Raw genomic sequence first — 20199 nt, 5'->3', positions numbered from 1 at the left:
CATGTGAAGTGTCTACATTACATTATCACCAAAATGCCACCCCATATTATTTTCCCATTTAATTTACATTTATTGTTTCAATGAAAAATCCAGTAACTGAATGAATAAATACTCACAGCAACAGTAAATCTGGATTAAATGGAGAAGGGGAAATGGCATTGTATTTTGCTGGGAGAAATTAACTAATAAATAATTTGAATCCACAATAAGATACCATGGGGAAGTGCCATCAGTCTCCCTGGAAGGGAACGACTTTGAAGGTGGGATTCAGATGATGTTTGTGTGGGGAGGGAGTGTTCTTTACTGGATTTTTATGAGGGGTCTTCTTTCTTCACTTCTATTTACATAAAAATTAAAAGCAAGGACAAGCCAGCTTTATGTGACATTTGACAACTCTGTTGCTATAGGCTTTGAAAAGGTGCTATTTGTCTCACTATCTGCTCTGGAGAAGGAAAGATAAATGTGAACATTGCCACCTCATAAAAAGCCAGTAAATTTTCCACACCCAAAAGTGCCAACCCACCTGAACATTGCCCTCCCTCCTGATCTTCAGAAGGGTTTTCACCCACACCCACTCCTAAAATCTCTTAAATTGGGCTGGACTGAACATTCAGCCCAGCCCAACTTATAACCCAGCAGCAGGTTCCTTCCTGCCTATTTGGCACTCAGTGCTATTTAGTAACAGGAGATGAGTTACTGAACGGTTTCCTCTTGTCTCACCAAGTTGCTCTAAAGTAACTGGAGAAAAGCATAAATAACAGGAAACAAGAGATTCTTTTGTTCTCACTGTATTCAGGACCCCCTGCTATTGCTTCCTCATTTTGGGCATCAGTAAAGAAGAGGAGATGAACATCTTTCCATCTAGGACGGTAAGCGATATCTACCTTACAATCAACAGTGACTGATGGTTTCTGCTCCAAGCAAAAATAAGTTCTACTCAGTAACAGTCCTCTAATTCTAATGTATGCTAAGCTACAAGCAACAATGGGTTTGCCTGTACTGTTCTTAGCTGTGCCTCAAACATGGCAAGGGGAAGTTAGGACCAAAGCATCTCAGATTATCTAAGAAAGGGTGGGTCCATTTAGATATAATGCAGAATGATGTATTGAGAAGCTTGAAGGCTGAAGAGAGGGAAGCCAGATTCTCTCTCCCTCTTTTAATAATGGAAGTAAAAACAAAACTCTGCTATCTGGTCCAATGGATTAAGATTTCAATTCCAGGGAGGTTATCTTGTCACTTGGTGGAAGGGACATAGTTCAGTGGTTGACCATCTGTAGTGTATGCAGTAGCTGCCAGGTTCAATCTCTAGGGTCTCCAGGTAGGGCTGGGAAACTTTCCTGTCTGCAAATCTAGAGAGCCACTGGCCATCAGTGGAGACAATGCTGAAACTAGATAGTCCAATGGTCCAATTAAGTATAAAGTTCTGAATTGGACCATTGGAAGGAAGGGGGAAGTGCAGGGAATGTGCAAGGCGGCAGCTCACTAACACAAGACCAACTGATGTATCTGAGCTAGCCCAGTTTGTTTTGACTTAATCCACTGATGAGACCGTTATACTGGCCTGAGAAACTAGAGCCACTGAAACAATTTCCCCAAGTGATGGTTTGGTTTTCATAGTCAAAAGATGGCGTCATTGCATTGTCCTAGCATGAGAACCCCCCCCCCCCATTTCATTTCTCAGCAGGAAAAATCTGAAGTCCGGATCATTCAAACCCTCACACAGGGTGAACAAGCAGCTGTTGCTTCTAGAAAAGAAACGGTGAAGAAATGCCTTGCCAAGCTTGGGATTCCACATGATGTGGTAGGGTTTCATTTATTATTATTACCTTCATCAGGCTGTGTAAAACAAGTATGCTTTGGGTATTGAAAACACACACTTTATTTTTTCATTCCTTGATTAAACAGAGATTTGTTAAGTCCCCTCCCTTTTCTTCCACCAGGACAAAACCCCAAATATTGCTGTCCTGGGGTCAGGAGGAGGACTGAGGGCCATGATTGCCCTTTATGGGACATTGACGGAGCTGAAGAAATATGATCTCCTGGACTCTATTATGTACTTGGTTGGGGTATCAGGTTCAACCTGGTAAGTGAATGTAAATGGTTAATGAGAAAAGCAAGCTGTGGCATGTGGTAGAAGCTGCAATCTCTGGCAGCAACACCTTATCACAACTGATAAAAATCTCTGTGCCATCAGCATTTACAAGATCAAACTCAGCCCATGGCAGCAAGGCAAAAGCAACATGCCTAACAAAGCTACATTTTTCACCGGGCTCAGTTGGTAATGACAAGAGGTTGTAATTCACATGTTAAATTACAGAATAGACAGCTACCCCACAACACAGTCTCATTTTAGGCTCTATTCATGGGCAAAGGATCTTGGAAATGCAAAATATATAGTCTTCAGAAATCATTTGTGCAAGACAAAGGGCACACATACTTCCCCACAAGAAAGAGTGGGTGGTGTTGGCATAGTGAAAAAAATAGTTTTCACTATCCTGGCATATAGAGAGCCATTTTACAGAAACATCCTGCAACACAGAGAAATAATAAGGATGTCACATTGGTAAGCAATTATTATACCAAAGAATACCTTTTCTCATGCTCTGGTGCATACAGTGGTACCTTGGTTTGTGAACAGCCTAGTTTACGACCATTTTGGATTACGACCAATTCAAACCTGGAAGTGTGCGTCCCAGTTTGTGAATTTTTTTTGGATTATGACCTGGTTTTTTTGGATTATGAACAACTTTTTGGCCCCATTGGCAAAAGTGTGCCTTAGGTTACGACCTGTTTTGGTTTACGAATGGACCTCCAGAATGGATTATGGTCGTAAACCAAGGTACCACTATATGTCTTGTCAGTGAATGGAGTGAATGCATTGACTCTGACGTCTGACTTCTGCACACTGAACAGAATGGGCTTTATGTCAGAAGAGCTGGATACATGGCGGCTGGAGCTAGGGCCAGTTGCCATGATATATGGTTTTATTGACTGTGTGGGACCAAAGGAATTTAGGGACTCTTCAACTGTTACTATATTGTACACTTACTCTTTATCACATATGAATGAACACTGTAGACTTGGAATTTTTAATCCCAGCTGATTGCAATGTAACTTCTTTTATCACTCATGAAAGTTCATTCAAGTGTGTGTCTGGTTGCAAGTAAACTCCTAAAAAGGAAGAGAGTTGTTAAGGCTTCTGACCTTGAGAGAACATTCTTCATTTGCTAGTCCTTTGAGTATTTTCAAAATTAGTAGGTAGTCATGTTGGTCTGACACAGTCAAAATATATATAAAAATAATATATATATATATATATATATATATATATATAGAGAGAGAGAGAGAGAGAGAGAGAGACATGGGTGGCGCTGTGGGTTAAACCACAGAGCCTAGGACTTGCCGATCAGAAGGTCGGTGGTTCGAATCCCTGTGACAGGATGAGCTCCTGTTGCTCGGTCCCAGCTCCTGCCAACCTAGCAAATCAAAAGCATGTCAAAGTGGAAGTAGATAAATAGGTACCAGTCCAGCGGGAAGGTAAACGGCGTTTCTGTGCACTGCTCTGGTTCGCCAGAAGCGGCTTAATCTTGCTGGCAACATGAACCGGAAGCTGTACGCCGCCTCCCTCGGCCAATAAAGCGAGATGAGCGCCGCAACCCCAGAGTCGGTCATGACTGGACCTAATGGTCAGGGGTCCCTTTACCTTATAGATATTTCAAAATAGGATTGTGTCTGAAATCCATTGCTCCTTCCCATTGTTTCAGACATATTGTTGCATGTCAATCCAATCTCTGAGAGGTACAAAATCCCAGGGATTCCAGAAGCTTATTATTCAGAGTTTGTGTTTCCTTTGGAATGAGGTACAGTCGAAAGTGTGGTGTCTTTAGGATATATGGTTTATTTACACACACATATATATCCATCCCTCACAATGGAGGGGTTTACAGTATTGACATCCCCAAAAGGGTCTTGCTTCTTCCAAAACTGCAGCCTTCTATTCCAAGAGAAATCAGGCATGGGTCTATCTCTCCCAGCTGCCAAGCTTCTAGCGCACATCACTCAAGTCTCAACTCTGCCTTTATCTTTCTACCTACCAGGGGGTTGAGGAAGGGGGCCCTACCCATTTGTTATCTGACCCAGAGCCACTTTTTTTTTTTTATCTTAATGGCTCATACTTAGAGGGCCATTACCTCACCAGGAAGCTAGCCTGCCTAGTCCAGGAATTGAATCCATGCTGGATCCAGGAATTAGATGGGCCCCCCAGATATACAGCCTACATCCCCTCCACCAACTCATAATATTTACATTGTTCCATGAAAAGGTGCATGTCAGCTCTCTACAAAAATGAAGACTGGGCTGAAAAAATAGAGGCCTTGGAAAAACTTCAGAAGGAAACACTTGTAAATGGCAAATGGGATTTGAAGAAGGCAACAGAAGCTGCATTGGAGGCCTCAAAAGATGAACATTACTCCTTGACTGATTTCTGGTCCTATTTTATTGTGTATAAAATGCTAAAGGAGGTAGGTGAAGATTTTTTAAAAGCTTGAATCCAAAACCACATGAGACCTAAACTGAACAAGAATATAAAGAAAGTTAGCAGTTACCAAAAGTGACCAGGACAGTATTTTTCCCCTCAAGGCCCTACCATTATCTCTTATATATCATATGAAACATAAAAATCCATTCATATATTCAGAAGCACTAAAATTAGGTAGGTAATTTTGTTTTCATCTCTGGATTATTATGTGGTAAGGTGTTGTCTGGAGCTAGACAGGAAGGGTTTGAAGAAGAGATTTTGCCTGCAAGTTGGCCAACCATGATCTGATGCACCCCTGGGAAGAAAGAATGAGAGTCAAGTGTGGGTTGGTGTCAGGAACCACTGACCACTTCCCTATGTGGCAAGCAGTGTCATTATAGCTTCTTAATCTAGAACCATGTGGATTCACTCTCTACTCAGAGTGGCCAGTAACCTTATAAAAATTCTTTAGCATTTTAATGCAGATTTCTCCTAATAAACACACGTTTGTATGCAGTTTTGACTAATGCATACATTTTTGCAAGCAATGCATCCTAATACCATGCATTCTGCATGATATTTTCACTTATATATATTCCTTTTTATGCACACTTCTACCTAATATATGCATTTTTGTGAACATTTGTTATCGAAGAGGTGCATTGCAAAATTCGGACAAGTGTGAATTTTGTGTGTGTGGTTTGGTTCTCAACTTGCACTCAGAAAGTGCAGATTTGATCAATTCGTCTTCAAATGCAAACTGAATCAAATTTCTCCCCCATCCCTGAATGTTACACACAAGTAAACCCTGACAGCTGGGGAAAAGGTAGAGTATTAATGTCAATTAACTAAACCCATATCTTTTCAGCTTGATGAACGCAACTTGACTGAACACAAGAGATCATGTGAGAATGGGAAAAATCCTTATCCCATCTATGCAGCTGTGGACAAGCACAGATACGAAGGACACCACGTAGGTAATAACATGACGATATCATTTTCTCTTATTATTTTCTCCCATCCATTGGTATCATTCACTAAGGCCTTTCTCCACATGCCTCCCCCTACAGTGTTAGCCAGCTGGCTACCAGTGAGTGCCAAAACTCTGCCAGCTTACCCAGGACCACATCAGATTTGATTTTAAAATGAGCTGATCCATCTCACTCCCTGCCAAAATAAAGAAGTAAATCAATCAATCAATCAATCAATCAATCAAGACTAGCAGCAAAACCAATTCAAATTTTCCAGAGGGCAGCTCTTCAATATACCAGCATGGGCAAAGCAATCAAGATAGCCTTGTCTGTGAGGTTACATTGAAGAGCTGTCCCTGGGGAAACTGAGAATGGTTACCAAAATCCCCAGCATCATCATGGGAGAGGGACGACTTTGCAGCCCCAAGGGTTACACTCTGATTGCTGTGTATTTCTGTGGGTAAAACTACCCACCCTGATACTGAAACAGAGATTAGCAAGTTCATCTGAGCAATTGGATATTAGCACGTCCCTGCTTGCCCAAAGAATTTCATGGTTATTGCTGACTTCCTTTCAACTTCACTTCAAAATCCCTCCAAGTGTTTCCCCTGCACAGGGCCTTCCAAATCGCTTTGCATTCTGCTTTAGATGGAATTTCTTGGCAGCTCTTTCTTTACTGATTTGTTTCCCATTCATTTGTCTACTGGGCATTCTGTTCTCATTAGCACTTTGGGATTTTCTTCTCATCTCTCTCTCTCTCACTTTCTTTTATCTTCTTTCCTCCCAGGCAGCTGGTTTGAATTTACCCCACACGATGCAGGGGCTCCTGGCGTAGGTGGGGGTCACAGTACAGCAGGATATGTCGAAACCAAACTCTTTGGGAGTCTGTTTAGAAATGGAGAACTAAGCAAGAAGAAAAAGGAGAAAGATATTACCTACCTTCAAGGTTTGACAACCTAGTTTTGCTTATTTGAAGCCTGTCGTTCTCAGAATGCCAAGTAGAATAACCTCCTCTGAACCAGTGGTGGCTGGAACAGGTGGGGTGGAGGGCAGGGGCACCAGCTGTAAATGAAGCTAGACCCATTGACAGTCAGGACTACCACCCAATTGGTGGCAAGACAGAAGGAGCTGGGGGCAGGTTGAGTATAGTTTGAGGTTGATGGACAGTGCTCCATTCATGCTAATGGACCAGCCTCCTCTGCTCTGAAGGTATTCTAAAGATGCACAAGAAGCAACTTCACATCAAGTCCATTTGGCTTCATGCTGTTTCAGCTCAGTACTATCTCTTCTAGCAATCTGGGCGCCAGACATCACAGGCTTACAACTCCCATTATCCCCAGACATTGCCTATGCTGTACGTGGCTAGTGAGAGTTCTTTCTGTGATGATCTGGATGGTCAGAGGTTCCCCATCCCTGGTTTATACTGATTGGCTACAGCTCGCCAACATTTCAGACAGGAGTCTTTCCACCCTCAGCTTTACCTGGAGACAGCAAGGATTGAAATTGGGATAGTCTGCATGCAAAACATGTGCCATGGCCCTTCCTCTCTTTTTGCAAGATCAAAGAATAGAGTGGGTGTGTGATCAGTTGAGAGGTTTAGCAGTGGAATTCTATCCATGCTTACTCAGAAGTGAGTTCATCTGGAACTTGCTAGGGACTGTGTTTAGAACTGTAACCTTAACATGCATATTTACAACACTGTAGTGTTGAAACATGCTAGGTTTATGGGGTACATAAGAGGAGTTCATGCAGCAACATGTCCTGGAGCAGACAAGATGGGAAAATGTATATCCAAGGAGACTATGATGTATGCATTGTTATCTTTATAATCTTTCAAAGGATGGAGCCATTTCAAACATGGCTAGTTAAATGCTATATGAGCATTAAACATCAGGTTTGGACATTTATAGTACACCAAAGACCAGTGCTTTTTTTCTGGGGTGAAGCTGGGGTACCCATATGCCTAAAAATTTTGCGAATCTAAGTTTGGCCCCATCGAGGGGCAGTATTTCAATATGAGTAGGAAAATTAGAGTACCCCTAAACATTTTTTTGGGGGGGGGGGAAGGACTGCCAAAGACTGTTAAAAAGCCATCTCTTCCTGATTTTCAGGTTTATGGGGAAGTGCTCTTGCAAGCGAGCGAGAAATTAAGAAAGAAATCCTTGGTAAGTTGCTACATTTTTGCCTCTGTTGTTCAACGAAGCAAAATTCTTCATTGTGACTCAACACATTTCTGAGTTAAGAGCTCCTTGTTCAGGAGCTATAGACAGAAACAGACAACAATAGTGCTATGATTCTTTAAAACACTTCTTAAGTTGCATGCATGCTGTGGAAAGTCTTCATGGTCCAAAAATCTTTAAAACACATGACAAAAAATTGCTTTCCTGAAGGCTTAAACCCTTTTAATATTGTAAGCCACCCCTATGGTCCTTGGATGAAGGGTGGTATTGATTATTAATTAATTATAATAAAACCCATGTCAGACTCTTAAAAGATCCAATGATGATGAAAAGCATTTGCCAGGTACTAAACTCAGACCTTAGCCATGAAATCACAAAAATCTATTTGTTCTCCTTGAACAGCACACATAAACATAGGGTGGTATGCAACTAAATAGATCCACTAGCACAAGGATTTCTGCTTGCTCCCTCCCCTGCTCCCTCTCCAAATGCACTCTGGAAAGCTGGGGGACTGGCCAGAACAGATATATTGGGGCATAGGGAGTATGCAGGGATAGAAGAGTTGACAGAAATTCCTTTGCACAGCCAAAAGTCCTCGTACTAGCAGATCTATTTCACTAGATGCCTCCCAAGCACCTACTTTTGAGGCTCGCTGGGTTCTGGGAGATGGAGGGTCTGGAATGCTTTCTAATGACAACGTGTCAGCTGGGTGTTGTTCCAGCTGTCCCATGATTTCCCAGCTTTCCCCCTCATCTGCCTCTGAGCTCAACCCCCTTTTGTAAATCTATACCATCTTCCTCCTCCCTGGAAGGGTCAGGATGGGGAGGCGGTCTCCACCATTCATCCTCCTCTGCCCAGTCCCTGACGTCTTGTAGTAAAGCTACTCTGGTCTCCTTTGGGAGGAAGTGCAGGGCAGAATTTTAATAATATATTAAATGAAACAATGATACATATGAGAAAGTAAGCCTTACATGTGTGTTAACATAGGGATTTGTCTTTCAAGGTGCTTTACTGGATTTGCTAAAAAAGGACAAAGAAGCTTATTTTAAAGCCCGTGAATTGAATCCAGGTAACTCACATTTTCTTCCATCAGTTTTCTTTCCTTATCTTTATGAGATCCCAGTCATCACCATAAACCCGGAGAGGACCATATTTTGAGGGCCAAAGAATGACATTCTCTTTGGGTAAAATGGGTGGTGGTGGTGACACACTTTCTCCCTCTGTCACCCCTTCACCACACAGAGGGAGAGCAACAAACCAGGAAACACAGAGAGACAACAATGGACACCTTTTTGTTTCTCTCTAACCCATCTCCTTTCTTTTCCTCCCATTCTTTCACATCCCTGTACAGATACCTATTCACCTACACTCATTCCTACAATTACCTTCTACTGGGATTTCTGGTGTTCTATGGACTTGTGCCTTCAGACAATTTGGAAGCTTCCCACGGATTATGAACAACTTGCACTTCTCTCTTCCGTACACACCAGAAAGTCCCTGTTACCAAGCAGTATAAGCAGATCTTTGTGAAACTTTAGGCTAAGCACAGGTTAGAGTAGTGGCTTGCAACTGCCTCAATAGTTTGGGTTCAGGAAAGTATATCTATCTTTGAGATCTCCTCAGGAGTGGTCCTCCCTTTTAAGCAGAGCAATTTTGGATGTAAAGAAAAAACAAAATTGTTAGTTATTTATGCTTATTATAGGCTTGCTCCCAAGAATGGGTGCTTGAGAGATTTTTGTTCCTCAGGTGCCAAATTGACTTTGTCAGCTTTGGATGTCATTTGTTGTTCTATCCAAGGGAGAAATATATATTGGGCTGGTCCTGGATCTTATTGACCTATGCAGATCTTAGGAAATGTTAAAGGCAAAGAATGAAAAGGAGGTCATCCATTCCCCACAAAGTTCTGTTGTGTTTATGAGGTGGAGGGATAGCAGTTGCTGGACATCTGAATGAAATGACCACTGTAAAAAGCTCATTTGGAATAAATAGAGAGCAGGCCGGCCTTTGTAACCAACTTTCCTGTTGTGTTTCATTCTCAAGAGTACCAGGCACTTAGTTTTCTTTGCAAGGCTTATGAGTATATTTTGGAGTTGCAACTGTCTATATTAGATGCTTCAGCAGCAGCAGCAACTGGATTTTTTGACCTTTTAGAGAACCTCCTGAAAGGTAAGTGATTTCTAAGCAACGTATTTTCTTCCTTTTGAAAGCAGTATGGTGCTTTGTGAATAAATTGATGGGCACTAGTTCAGAGTAGGCTGTCTGGAATTAATGAATCTGTTAGATATGCCCATTAACTTTTTAATTTTCTTTATTATTATTATTATTATTATTGTCCATCAAAATTCAAGTTTGCCAAAATATAATTACAACAAAAAGTGTGGGGAAGAGAAATGTTAATGTTATAACTAAGTATGCCTTAAATAAAAACAGATTGCAAGAAAAGCAACAATGCTACTTTCCAAACAGAATATATACCATTACTTAAGTGACTTAGAACATCCCTAAAAGTATACTTAAACTTGTGGTTTCGTGTACTCTGTTGCACCATTATGTTATGAGCATGCTCTACTTTTCTACAAAGCAATTATGAGGCTGTCTTCCTTCTCTTACTCTGAGAAGAGTTATTAATATTATCATATTTATATATTTCCCAAGTTTTGATCATCCATTCTTCCACAGTCCTTATATCATAGAATCTTACACACACACACACACACACACACACACACACACACACACACGTTATTGCAGATTTTAATACAGGTAGTTGTCCATTGGGAGTAAATAACCCATTCTTTCCCCTTTGTTGCTTAGTTTTTTATCCTGCCTTTATTCACCATGCCTCTCTATTTTCTGTGAAGTCCATAGTACCAGCAAAAGCTATAAGGCACTCAAAGAGATGCGTCAGTCCTGGACGACAGCAGATGAAAAGGCAAAAGAGGAAGCATGTTTGAAACTGTGGGAAGCTTTGCATGATGATTTTGGAGGCAAGTACCATAGTGCTCATATATTGCCTTCTAACAGTGACTCGCTACAAAGTTAGGGAATCGGGTTTTGGTAATATAATATATGCTGGTGCTCACTTTATTATTTGTGTAAGAATTATCCTAATAGCAAACTCAGGTGACAAGTGCTAACACTATTGCACCCAAACAACAGCCACTTAAAAGAGAGAGAGAGATACCAGTATGGAGTTTGCAACAAATACACATGTATACAAGCATGCACATTTGTGTGTGTGTGTGTGTTTGTGCGCGCATGCACGCACAAACACACACACACACACACACACACACACTTTGTTAATTTTTAACAAAACTACTAATTGGGAACCCTCCCCCCAAAGGCCTGATGAATACTGAGCATGTTCAGTAGCTGCAGAATGTACAGTAACAGTCTGAAAAGAGAAATGGAATACAAAGGGAGTGGAAAGGCCTCATAAAAGAGAATGGCTGGAACCCAGGATCACTCTTTTAGGGTTGAGAATAGACTTCAACATCCATACCTGTTGCTTATGGTTAGAAGTGAACTTCCTACTCCACATGAAAAGTGTTTCGTTTTTTAAAATCCCAGAGAAACCCTGAGCCAATTCAAAGGCTCAGAAATGTGTCATTCTGCCAGCCATGTGATGACCTCTCCTGTCACACAAACTTATCACTGGCAATCAAGGACGGTGGATGTTTGTAAGCTTTTACAATGCTTATCTGACAACCACAATTTTGGAGCTAGGTGGGGCTGGGGGTGTTAAGCGGGTGTAATTTGGATTTTCTCCAATAAACCACACAGTTTCCTATTTAAGAGGGACATGGATCAGCTTATTTTTAAGCCAACTAGCAAATGTTGCAGGGACGGGACATTGTTCAACTTTTTAGAGAGTGAGCCCCTTTCAATGAAATGGAACTTACTTTTGAGTAGGGATGGAGGAGGAATTCAGTTCACTTTGCAATTAAAGTTGAACATGTCCAATTCACAGAAAAGTGCATATATTGGTGAAATTAACAGCCATATTGCTTTTCTTCTAACACCCCCACCCCCAAAAAATGTGTCTATGGGAATTTAAGAAGCTTAAGATATGTCTTATCTCCCTGCGGTATCATCAAGCTGCTTGTTGAGATGGTCTATACAGTGGTACCTCGGGTTAAGAACTTAATTCATTCTGGAGGTCTGTTCTTAACCTGAAACTGTTCTTAACCTGAAGCACCACTTTGGCTAATGGAGCCCCTGCACGATTTCTGTTCTCATCCTGAAGCAAAGTTCTTAACCCAAGGTACTATTTCTGGGTTAGCGGAGTCTGTAACCTGAAGCGCATGTAACCTGAAGTACCACTGTATTTCTCAAATGGTTGTTTTTCTTCCGAAAACAGGAGTTATAAAAGTGATATCTATCAGCCCTTTTCAAGCCATTAAAAGTAAGTAATTGCTTTTTTATTTGCATTGCCTTTCTATTCTCTGTAGCCAGTGCCATTTAGAGGATAGACATAGAATTAGATTTGGATCTTTAATGCCTGAATAAAGTCCCATTTTAGACTCATTGAGTTGAACCCAAAGAACTATGAACAGAAAGAAAACAGCTGCTAGCAGTGTTCCACAAGCACCAGTACAATTAGTACAAGAGATTCTGTTTCTTGCTTACATTGGGCAAGTGCAAAACTCTTCAACATGTTTTGCTTCAATTTCATTTTTCCTCTTAGAATGCTCTGGCAGAGGGATGCGGAATGTGTGACCCTCCCAATGTTGTTAGATCCTGCATCTCATCAGCTGCATTGCCAGCTATCAGAAATAATGGGAGATACAGTCCAATGATATCTGCATTTCCCCATCCCTACTCTAGAACAAAGCACACATCTGTGCTTATGTGAGCAGAAAGTACCTTCTGGAGCTAGCAAGGTTCTGCTATGTGCCTTTGGGAGAATCACTGTCTCTCAACTTTGCACCTCTAAGTAGAATTAAGAATATCAGCATGGGCTTGGTACTGATGAGCACTGCAAAGGCTACTAAGCTCTTAACAAATCAGGAACGCTATCAGTTAGTAGCAATGGCCATCTGTACTCTGAAACATCCCTATGGAAGTGCCTGAATCTATCCAGGAGAGCCTCTTCCCCATGCAGTTCCATTTCAGCTGGAAGCAAGTGGAGTGGTTGTTGGCTGCCGTCTGGATAACAAAGCACGCATGTCGTAATTAGCTTGAAGATTTATTGCAAAACAAACAATCAGTCTCGGATGCTCTGTCGGAGCTTCTGTACCTTACGATTCAGTTGACCCTTCTGAGGAGTGCTACCTGGTTCTGCAGAATATCCTGAACCTATGACCCTTATGTTTCTGGGTTTGTTTCCCATCTAATACCTTTCCCATACGTCTCCTCTTTGGGCTCAGGGGATTAATTGCCTCCTCTTCCAGTGAGGAAAAGCTCCCCCTCCTGCTTTCCAAGCCTGCCTGTGCTTCTTGAGTGAGTTGGCTTCTCTCCACCCCGCTCTCTGCTAATGTCTTATCAGCATTCCATTCTGTGTTAGGGGGAGGGGGGGGTTCTTCTTTTTTGGCGATCACTCATAGCCGAGTAAGATTATCTTCCATAAACACAGTTTTGACAATGAGTCTGTAAGTGACTGTGGAGACAGCCGACTACTCCCAGCTGTCTGACTGCTTCCTCGCAGATGTGTTCAGATGTGTTCATGACAATTGTTCTATTTCAGGCATAGGCAAACTCGACCCTCCAGATGTTTTTGGCCTACAACTCCCATGATCCCTAGCTAGCAGGACCAGTGGTCAGGGATGATGGGAATTGTAGTCCCAAAAGATCTGGAGGGCTGAGTGTGCCTATGCCTGTTCTATTTCATTACCATTGTGTCGAAACAGGAAATGTCAACATGGAAGCGGACCTTCTTGGTAGTAGCACCCTTCCTTTGTAATGCCTTGTCCTGGGTAGTTTGAGAGGTGAAATAGTAATGAGCTTTATATGTCTCTTTGAATGGTGTATTTTTAAAAACCCACTTGTTATATGTATTTTTAGAAACTGAACAATAAGAAATCCTCATAAACTTCCACCTCCCCCCAAGAAACATTCCATGGATATATAATGTAAATTATATAGTTAAACATGAAGTTTGTAAGTAGCTTAGAATTGAATGTACTCTCTGTTTAAGCAGATTGTCCCAATGTGAGCCATGGGTGGTGAGAGGGCAGCATTGCTCTTTCCACTGAATTCAATAATAAGTACCATACAGTTTCAAAATCACATTTCGTATTTGTGTTCCTGAACACTCTAAGGTGCTTCGTTAGTTTCAGGTTGTATCACCTGATCCTGAGGCTTCAAAAATTATTTCCCAAAATAATTGAAAGGTGTATGGTTTATCCAATCTTTTGTGCACTATTTACTTCAGTGTGAACTGTTCAGTTGTGTTTGTTTACCGTATTTTTTGCACCATAACACTCACTTTTTTCCTCCTAGAAAGTAAGGGGAAATGTCTGTGCGTGTTATGGAGGGAATGCCTACGGGTGGCATGCCTACGGATTTTCTTCCTCTAAAAACTACGTGCGTGTTATGGTCGGGTGCATGTTATAGAGCAAAAAATACGGTATATAGTTTTGTTCTGCTTTTGTTTGGTTTTCAGGAAGCCTTATCGAATGCTATTTTATTATTTATTTATGTGGCATTCTTAGCTCTGAATCTCATTTAATTTAGACTGGATCATGCTCATCCACAAAACCAATGTCTGTATTCTGAAGTGGACTTGGGGAAGCACCGATAACTTCTTTCACAACGACCGTAAGATTGTATTGCAATCACATTCACGATAGTTTACTTATAATTGTAAGTTTTTATATTTTACAGCGGAACCTCGGTTTTCGAATGTAATCTGACTGTTTGACTTCCAAAACGTTTGAAAACTGAAGCATGCATTTCCGGAAGCAATTACGTCCGGAAAACTCAATATGGAAGCCGTGTGGCACGTTCGGCTTCTGAAAAGCGTTCAAAAACTGAAGCATTTACCTCCAGGTTTTCGGTGTTCGGAAGCCGAAACGTTCGACTTCTGAGACACTCGAAAGCCGAGCTACCACTGTACTGCATGTTTCGGACTGTGACTGCCACATCATCATGCCATGGGGATACTGTCGAATAGGGATAAGTTTAGAGATGGGGCAAGGATTTGGACCACGGATGGTCAACTATTGGTTGACTTGTCATGGAAAGAATCAAGTAGTGATGGCCGTGTCCCCTCCCCCAAAGACAAATTATCTCACTCTGCAGAAGGGGATGGGTCACACCTATTAGAGGGGCTCATTGTGAGACAGCTTCCTATGTTATGCATTCCTGCTCCTAAGAGAGTCAGCTAGCAAACAGCAGTTAAAAGTTAAATGCTACTTCCAACTCCTTTCCAAATAAAACCTTTCATTTAAAGTAAAAAAGGGGAGACCTGGTAAAGTAATTCTTGAATTGGTAGATTCAGCTAATAAGTCATAGAGCCAAACCTCCTCTTCTCCACTGGAGTTTTCCATTAATGGAGAACTTGGAGGTGCATGTGGCAGCTTTAGATATATTTCAAATTAAGAAGGGGGGAAAATGGAAATCCTCAGCAACAGTATGCTTCACCTTGGAACACACTGGAACAGAGTTGCCTTGGGGCTATTTACTCATATTTGTATCCCAACTGATCTTTCTCCAGAGCTTTATTAATAATCAATCACCAATATGTTTGTGTTGGTTCAAACATTTACACTGAAGTTTTGTGTGATGTTATGTTCTTAGCCGATGTTAAAGTCCCAGCGCTAAAAGGGAAAGATGTCGTGTCCCTGATTGATGCTGGCCTGGCAATAAATACTGCTTACCCGCTTATTCTCTACCCTGAGAGAAATGTGAAGCTGATCCTGTCTTTTGACTTCAGTTCTGGGGACCCTTTTGAGGTAATTCGTTTTATGAAAGGGGCAGACAGATAGGCATACAAGGCTAAAATACGTCTTGTCTCCCTTTCTAATTTTTCATGGCAACAGGAATTCAGATGATGAAGTGAAACCTTGTAATGGATGTGACTAACGTAGGACCATTAAATTCAGTGAGACTACTCTGAATTTAACTTAGTTGGATACAACTCTTTGACTCATTTCCTGACCAATCGATTGTTGTCAGAAACCCCCCTCTCTCTGTGAAATAAATATGATACAACCTCTTCTCCAGCATTATCCCAGTTTTCCATAGATGACACTGTTTGGGAATATCTGCTCACCTGGGACTCTGGGTGGGCAGCTGTTGCACCATGGCACGGCCATGGTGGGTCCAGGAAACTGCCATATTCTAGTGGCTGGAGGAGGTGGTGGCTGGCACTGCCCACCTCCAGCTACGTCGGGCACTCAGGTAAAGGTGGGCAATGCTCGCTTAGCCAACCATAGGCAGGAGCTTAGGGGCTGCAAGCAACCTGCCCACAGCCTATTTAAGGGGGCAGACAGGTGTTGGCCACCCTCATGGCTGACAGAACAAGTGGCAAATAAAGCATTGGGCTGGATCCTTCGTCACAGGGGTACTCTGTCTGGGAGACCACTGGGGGACCAGTGGACCAATGCACCACTATAAATGGCAGCCTGTGTGGGGTCATAGCATCCAATCCATGTTGTGGGTCACTCCCCAGCACAAGTATGACCCCATCAGGTTGCTTTCAGGTAGCAGGCAGGCTGCCTGATGCAGGATACATGCCCAATGCCTTAGCCAAACCTACTCTTTTCTTTAATCAATAAACTTGTGGCCTAATTCAACCCAATACCAGTTTTTGGTGCAATTCTTCTCCCCCCCTTCAAACCTGCTGCAGCCATTATGCTCCTGTGCTGTCAAGTATCAATGCATGCAACACTGAGAATCCGATGTTAACAGAGCATTGGAGGAGGGAGCAATGTTACATCACTTCTCAAGTTGCTGAGGTAATGTTAGGGAAAAAAGGATGTTTAGGAAAGAGACATATAGAAGCTTAGTGGCAGAACACCATTTTTCATGCAAAAGGCCCCAGGGACAACCCCTTGCATCTTCTGGTAGAGCTGAGAAAGATTCCATGCCTTAAATCCTAGATATTGCCAAGAGGTGAAGACAATACTGAGCTAGACGCGCTGTTGATCTGACTTGATAAAAGCCAGCTTCCTGTGTTCCTGTGAGCCCCTAAAAGCAACACAGGAAGCAAAGTGGCAGCTATTTTACCAAGTGGATTTGTCAATGCATTAAATAGTTTTCTCTTCCTTTTGGCACAGACCATCACAAAAGCTGCAGAGTACTGCAAAGTCAATGGAATCAAATTTCCCAAGATAGATGAGAAAGATCAGCAAGAGAAAGACAACCCGTTGGATTGCTATATCTTCAAAGGAGAGGGCCTAACTATCATGCATTTCCCACTATTCAACAGAGTCAACTGCCCAGGTAACTTGAGAATGGGGCTCATTTGGAGTTTTTGTTTTTAATGATCAGAGATTAAAATGATTGAGAAGTAAGAACTGAGTGGGTCATTTCCTCCCAACATTAAATTGCTCTGGTAGCACATTCACCCTCATGTTTAAACTCATCTTCCTTTTTTCCTTTCTTTCTGAGACATTTCCCCTTTTCCTGACTGGTCAACATTTCCTTCCTTAAGGTTCCTTTCTTCATATCAGATACATCCTACTGGGGCCTCATTAAACATCCCTGCCACATACATTCCAACATTTCACAACTGAAAATAGGGACAGACCTCAAAGCCCCTATTCACAAGCCACCCGATTGCACATTGTTCTATTCAGTCTATTATATCCATAGACTGTCCATTCATTTTTCTAAAAAGGACAATAGAACATTTCCTCTTTCAGCTATACTACAAAAATATAATTATCATAGACTCATGGAGTAAAAGCAGGCCTTGTAAACCACCCTGTCCTGCTGAGTTTAGGAAATTTAGAGCTTGAACATCCCAAACAAGTAGCTCTCTAACCTTTTTTCGAAAATCTTTGACAAAGATGTCCCCAAAATTTCCCCAATTAGCTAAGACTGCAGACCCCATGTTTTTCAAATGCCTAGCAATTGACTTTTGAAATTTTTGGTATCTCTATTGTAGTTTTCGTTATGTGATTCTCCTAATGTTCGGATGAAACCTCCGCTTCTGTAACTTAAAAATATTAGATCTACTCTGGGTAATATATTATCAATATGATATCAATAATTTGAAATCAACATCACCGATGATAGTATGTGAAACAGGAGGCATTGTACTACATGAGACATTATATACTCTAGTGCATGTCTTTATATGCCTGTGTATAAACATTAGATGCATCTGTGCAACCAAACTCAGAGTTTTAAAAGCTAGAGATCAAGGGAATGCAGCGAATCCTGCATAATGCAACTCTTGCAGTGTGCTCAATGAGCAATTCAATGTTTAGCTGTGATCCTCTTTCTGTAGAAAAGTGCAGGGGAGAAGTAAAGTTACATGCAATATTCTCTTTTTTTGCCTTTTTTATTTTATTGATTTATTATACTGACACCAACACAGACAACACTCACAAAACAAACTAACAAAAAGATACTACAACTACAAATGCAAAGCAGATGTTAATGACACATCACTAATTCAGTTCTTATTCATTTCTATTTGATTCCCTTCATCCTCAACGCAGGTCCGACTGTATACTTAGTCAACTGTTTCTTTCACAATTCCTCTTCTCTGTTTTTCTCTTTATCTTCCATTCTTACACCATAATTTGTTTTGAGGAAATTAGTCAAGACAAGTCCAGGTATTACCGAATTTGAGGGCACTGCTTTTTCAGATACTCACTATATTTTCCCTATTCTTTCTGAAATTTTTGTTTGGATTAATCTCTAATTGCCTCTGTCAATTTAGCCAGTTCTAAATACTCAAATAACTTATCTTGCCACTCTTTTTTTGTTGGGATTGTCTCATGTTTTCAGTTTTTGGCAATTAGAATTCTTGCTGCAGCTGTCAAATATTCTCTTATTTTCCCTTGCAATATCTGACTCTAATATTCCCAATAGAAAGGCTTCTGTTTTTTTTAAAAGATTTGTTTGAATATTTTCTTCAGCTCTTCATAAACCATATCCCCAAAACTTCTAACTGTATCACAAGTGCACCACATATGCAGCAGTGTGCCCTCTGCTTGTTTGCACCTCCAACACATTTTCGATTTTGTTCTATACATTTTAGATAGTTTGTAAGGTGTCATATACCATCGGTAGAACATTAAATAATTTTCTTTTATTGCCTCACATGCCGTGAATCTCCAGTTCTCTTTCCACAATTTTTCCCATGCTGCTAATTGAATAGGTTTACCTATATCTATTGCCCAATTCACCATCACTTTCTTTACTTGTTCGCCTTTCACCTCCCATTCTAGTAAGGTTCCATACATCCTAGATATTACTTTTATCTTGTTTTGTATTAATTCCTCCCCCCAATAAATGCAATATTCTTAAACTCATCAGTAATGGGTTACTTTATAGTCACCCTCCAATGTGACTGTTTTTCAGGTAAAATTGATGAATACGCTTCAACGTTTAAAACCTTCAAGTTGAAGTATTCGGATGAAGAAATTGAAAAGCTACTCACTGCAGCGAAGATGAATGTAGCAAATAATCATCAAAAGATTCTGGGTGAGATCAAGGATATTATGGGTTCTCCTCAAAGGCCTTAATCAAATGTTATAACATTTTTACAGGCCTTCTAACTTGTGAAGAGCCTCAAAGAGCTGGCTCTCCTCATGAGATTTTGTTTGTTTGGAGAACATAAAATCACTTTTGGGTATTGGTTGGGTGCAAAACTGTAATGTCTGCATTAAATATAAAATATATGCTCAGGAAGAATTCCTTTCCTTTTTGAATGTGTGTTTCAAGCATTGTCTGTTTATACATAGGTGATTCTCTGCTTCAAGAATGTGGAACTTTGACCCTCCAGATGTTGTTTGGACCGCAACTTCCAGCATATCTGAACATTGGTCATGCAAGCTGAGGCTGATCAGAGATGTTGTTGGAGTCCAACAACATCTGGAGGGCACAGGTTCAACATGCCTGGTCTAGATGGTACAGTACTAATAATGAAAAATATAACAATGATTATGATAAAAAAATAACATGTATAATACTGTCAACCATACAAGTTCATATTGCATATCATTGTAGATATAACACTCTCTGGATAATGTGTTATATGGATTAAATAGAATGACTATGGTCCAAAGGAACTCTCTCTCTCCTATTTTTTGCTTATGAGGTGCTTTTAATTGTTCTGTATATTACACAGCTTTCTACATGGTGTAGTACTAAGAGTGATAAGTATAAGGCAAGATTCAGATTACGTTACTTCAGTCCCACTGAAGTTGCAGATAACTTGTCCCATTGATTTCTATTGGAGAAGAGCACATAGGGAGCTGCCTAATTCTGTGTCAAATCATTGGTCCATTTTTGCTCAGTGTTGGCTATACTGACTGGCACTGGCTGTCCAAGATTTTAGACCAGGATCTCTCCCAGCCCTTCCTGGAACTGTCAGAGATTGAACCTGCCTGCAACATGCATGCTCTTC

At 41.1% G+C, this 20199-nt stretch overlaps 1 protein-coding gene across 2 annotated transcripts; it reads left to right on the top strand.

Moving 5' to 3' along the window:
• Positions 1 to 609: 609 nt before the first annotated feature.
• On the top strand, positions 610 to 19763 carry LOC114582772 (cytosolic phospholipase A2 gamma-like). Of its 2 annotated transcripts, none has more exons than XM_077917232.1 (15): positions 610 to 869; positions 1685 to 1801; positions 1941 to 2083; positions 4322 to 4520; positions 5385 to 5493; positions 6275 to 6433; positions 7599 to 7652; positions 8671 to 8736; positions 9708 to 9833; positions 10529 to 10654; positions 12031 to 12075; positions 14346 to 14429; positions 15411 to 15565; positions 16892 to 17057; positions 19152 to 19763. In XM_077917232.1, the coding sequence occupies exons 1-15, from the start codon at positions 846 to 848 to the stop codon at positions 19313 to 19315; spliced, it is 1737 nt and encodes a 578-aa protein (XP_077773358.1). In that variant the 5' UTR covers positions 610 to 845; the 3' UTR covers positions 19316 to 19763. The 2 variants fall into 2 exon arrangements, with proteins under 2 accessions (XP_077773358.1, XP_077773357.1); XM_077917231.1 differs by having other exon boundaries at positions 1682 to 1801.
• Positions 19764 to 20199: the final 436 nt, after the last annotated feature.

Source organism: Podarcis muralis, chromosome 13 (genome assembly GCF_964188315.1).
Source record: "Podarcis muralis chromosome 13, rPodMur119.hap1.1, whole genome shotgun sequence".
Taxonomy (NCBI): Eukaryota; Metazoa; Chordata; class Lepidosauria; order Squamata; family Lacertidae; genus Podarcis; species Podarcis muralis.
This window is presented reverse-complemented; position numbering and strand designations above follow the sequence as displayed.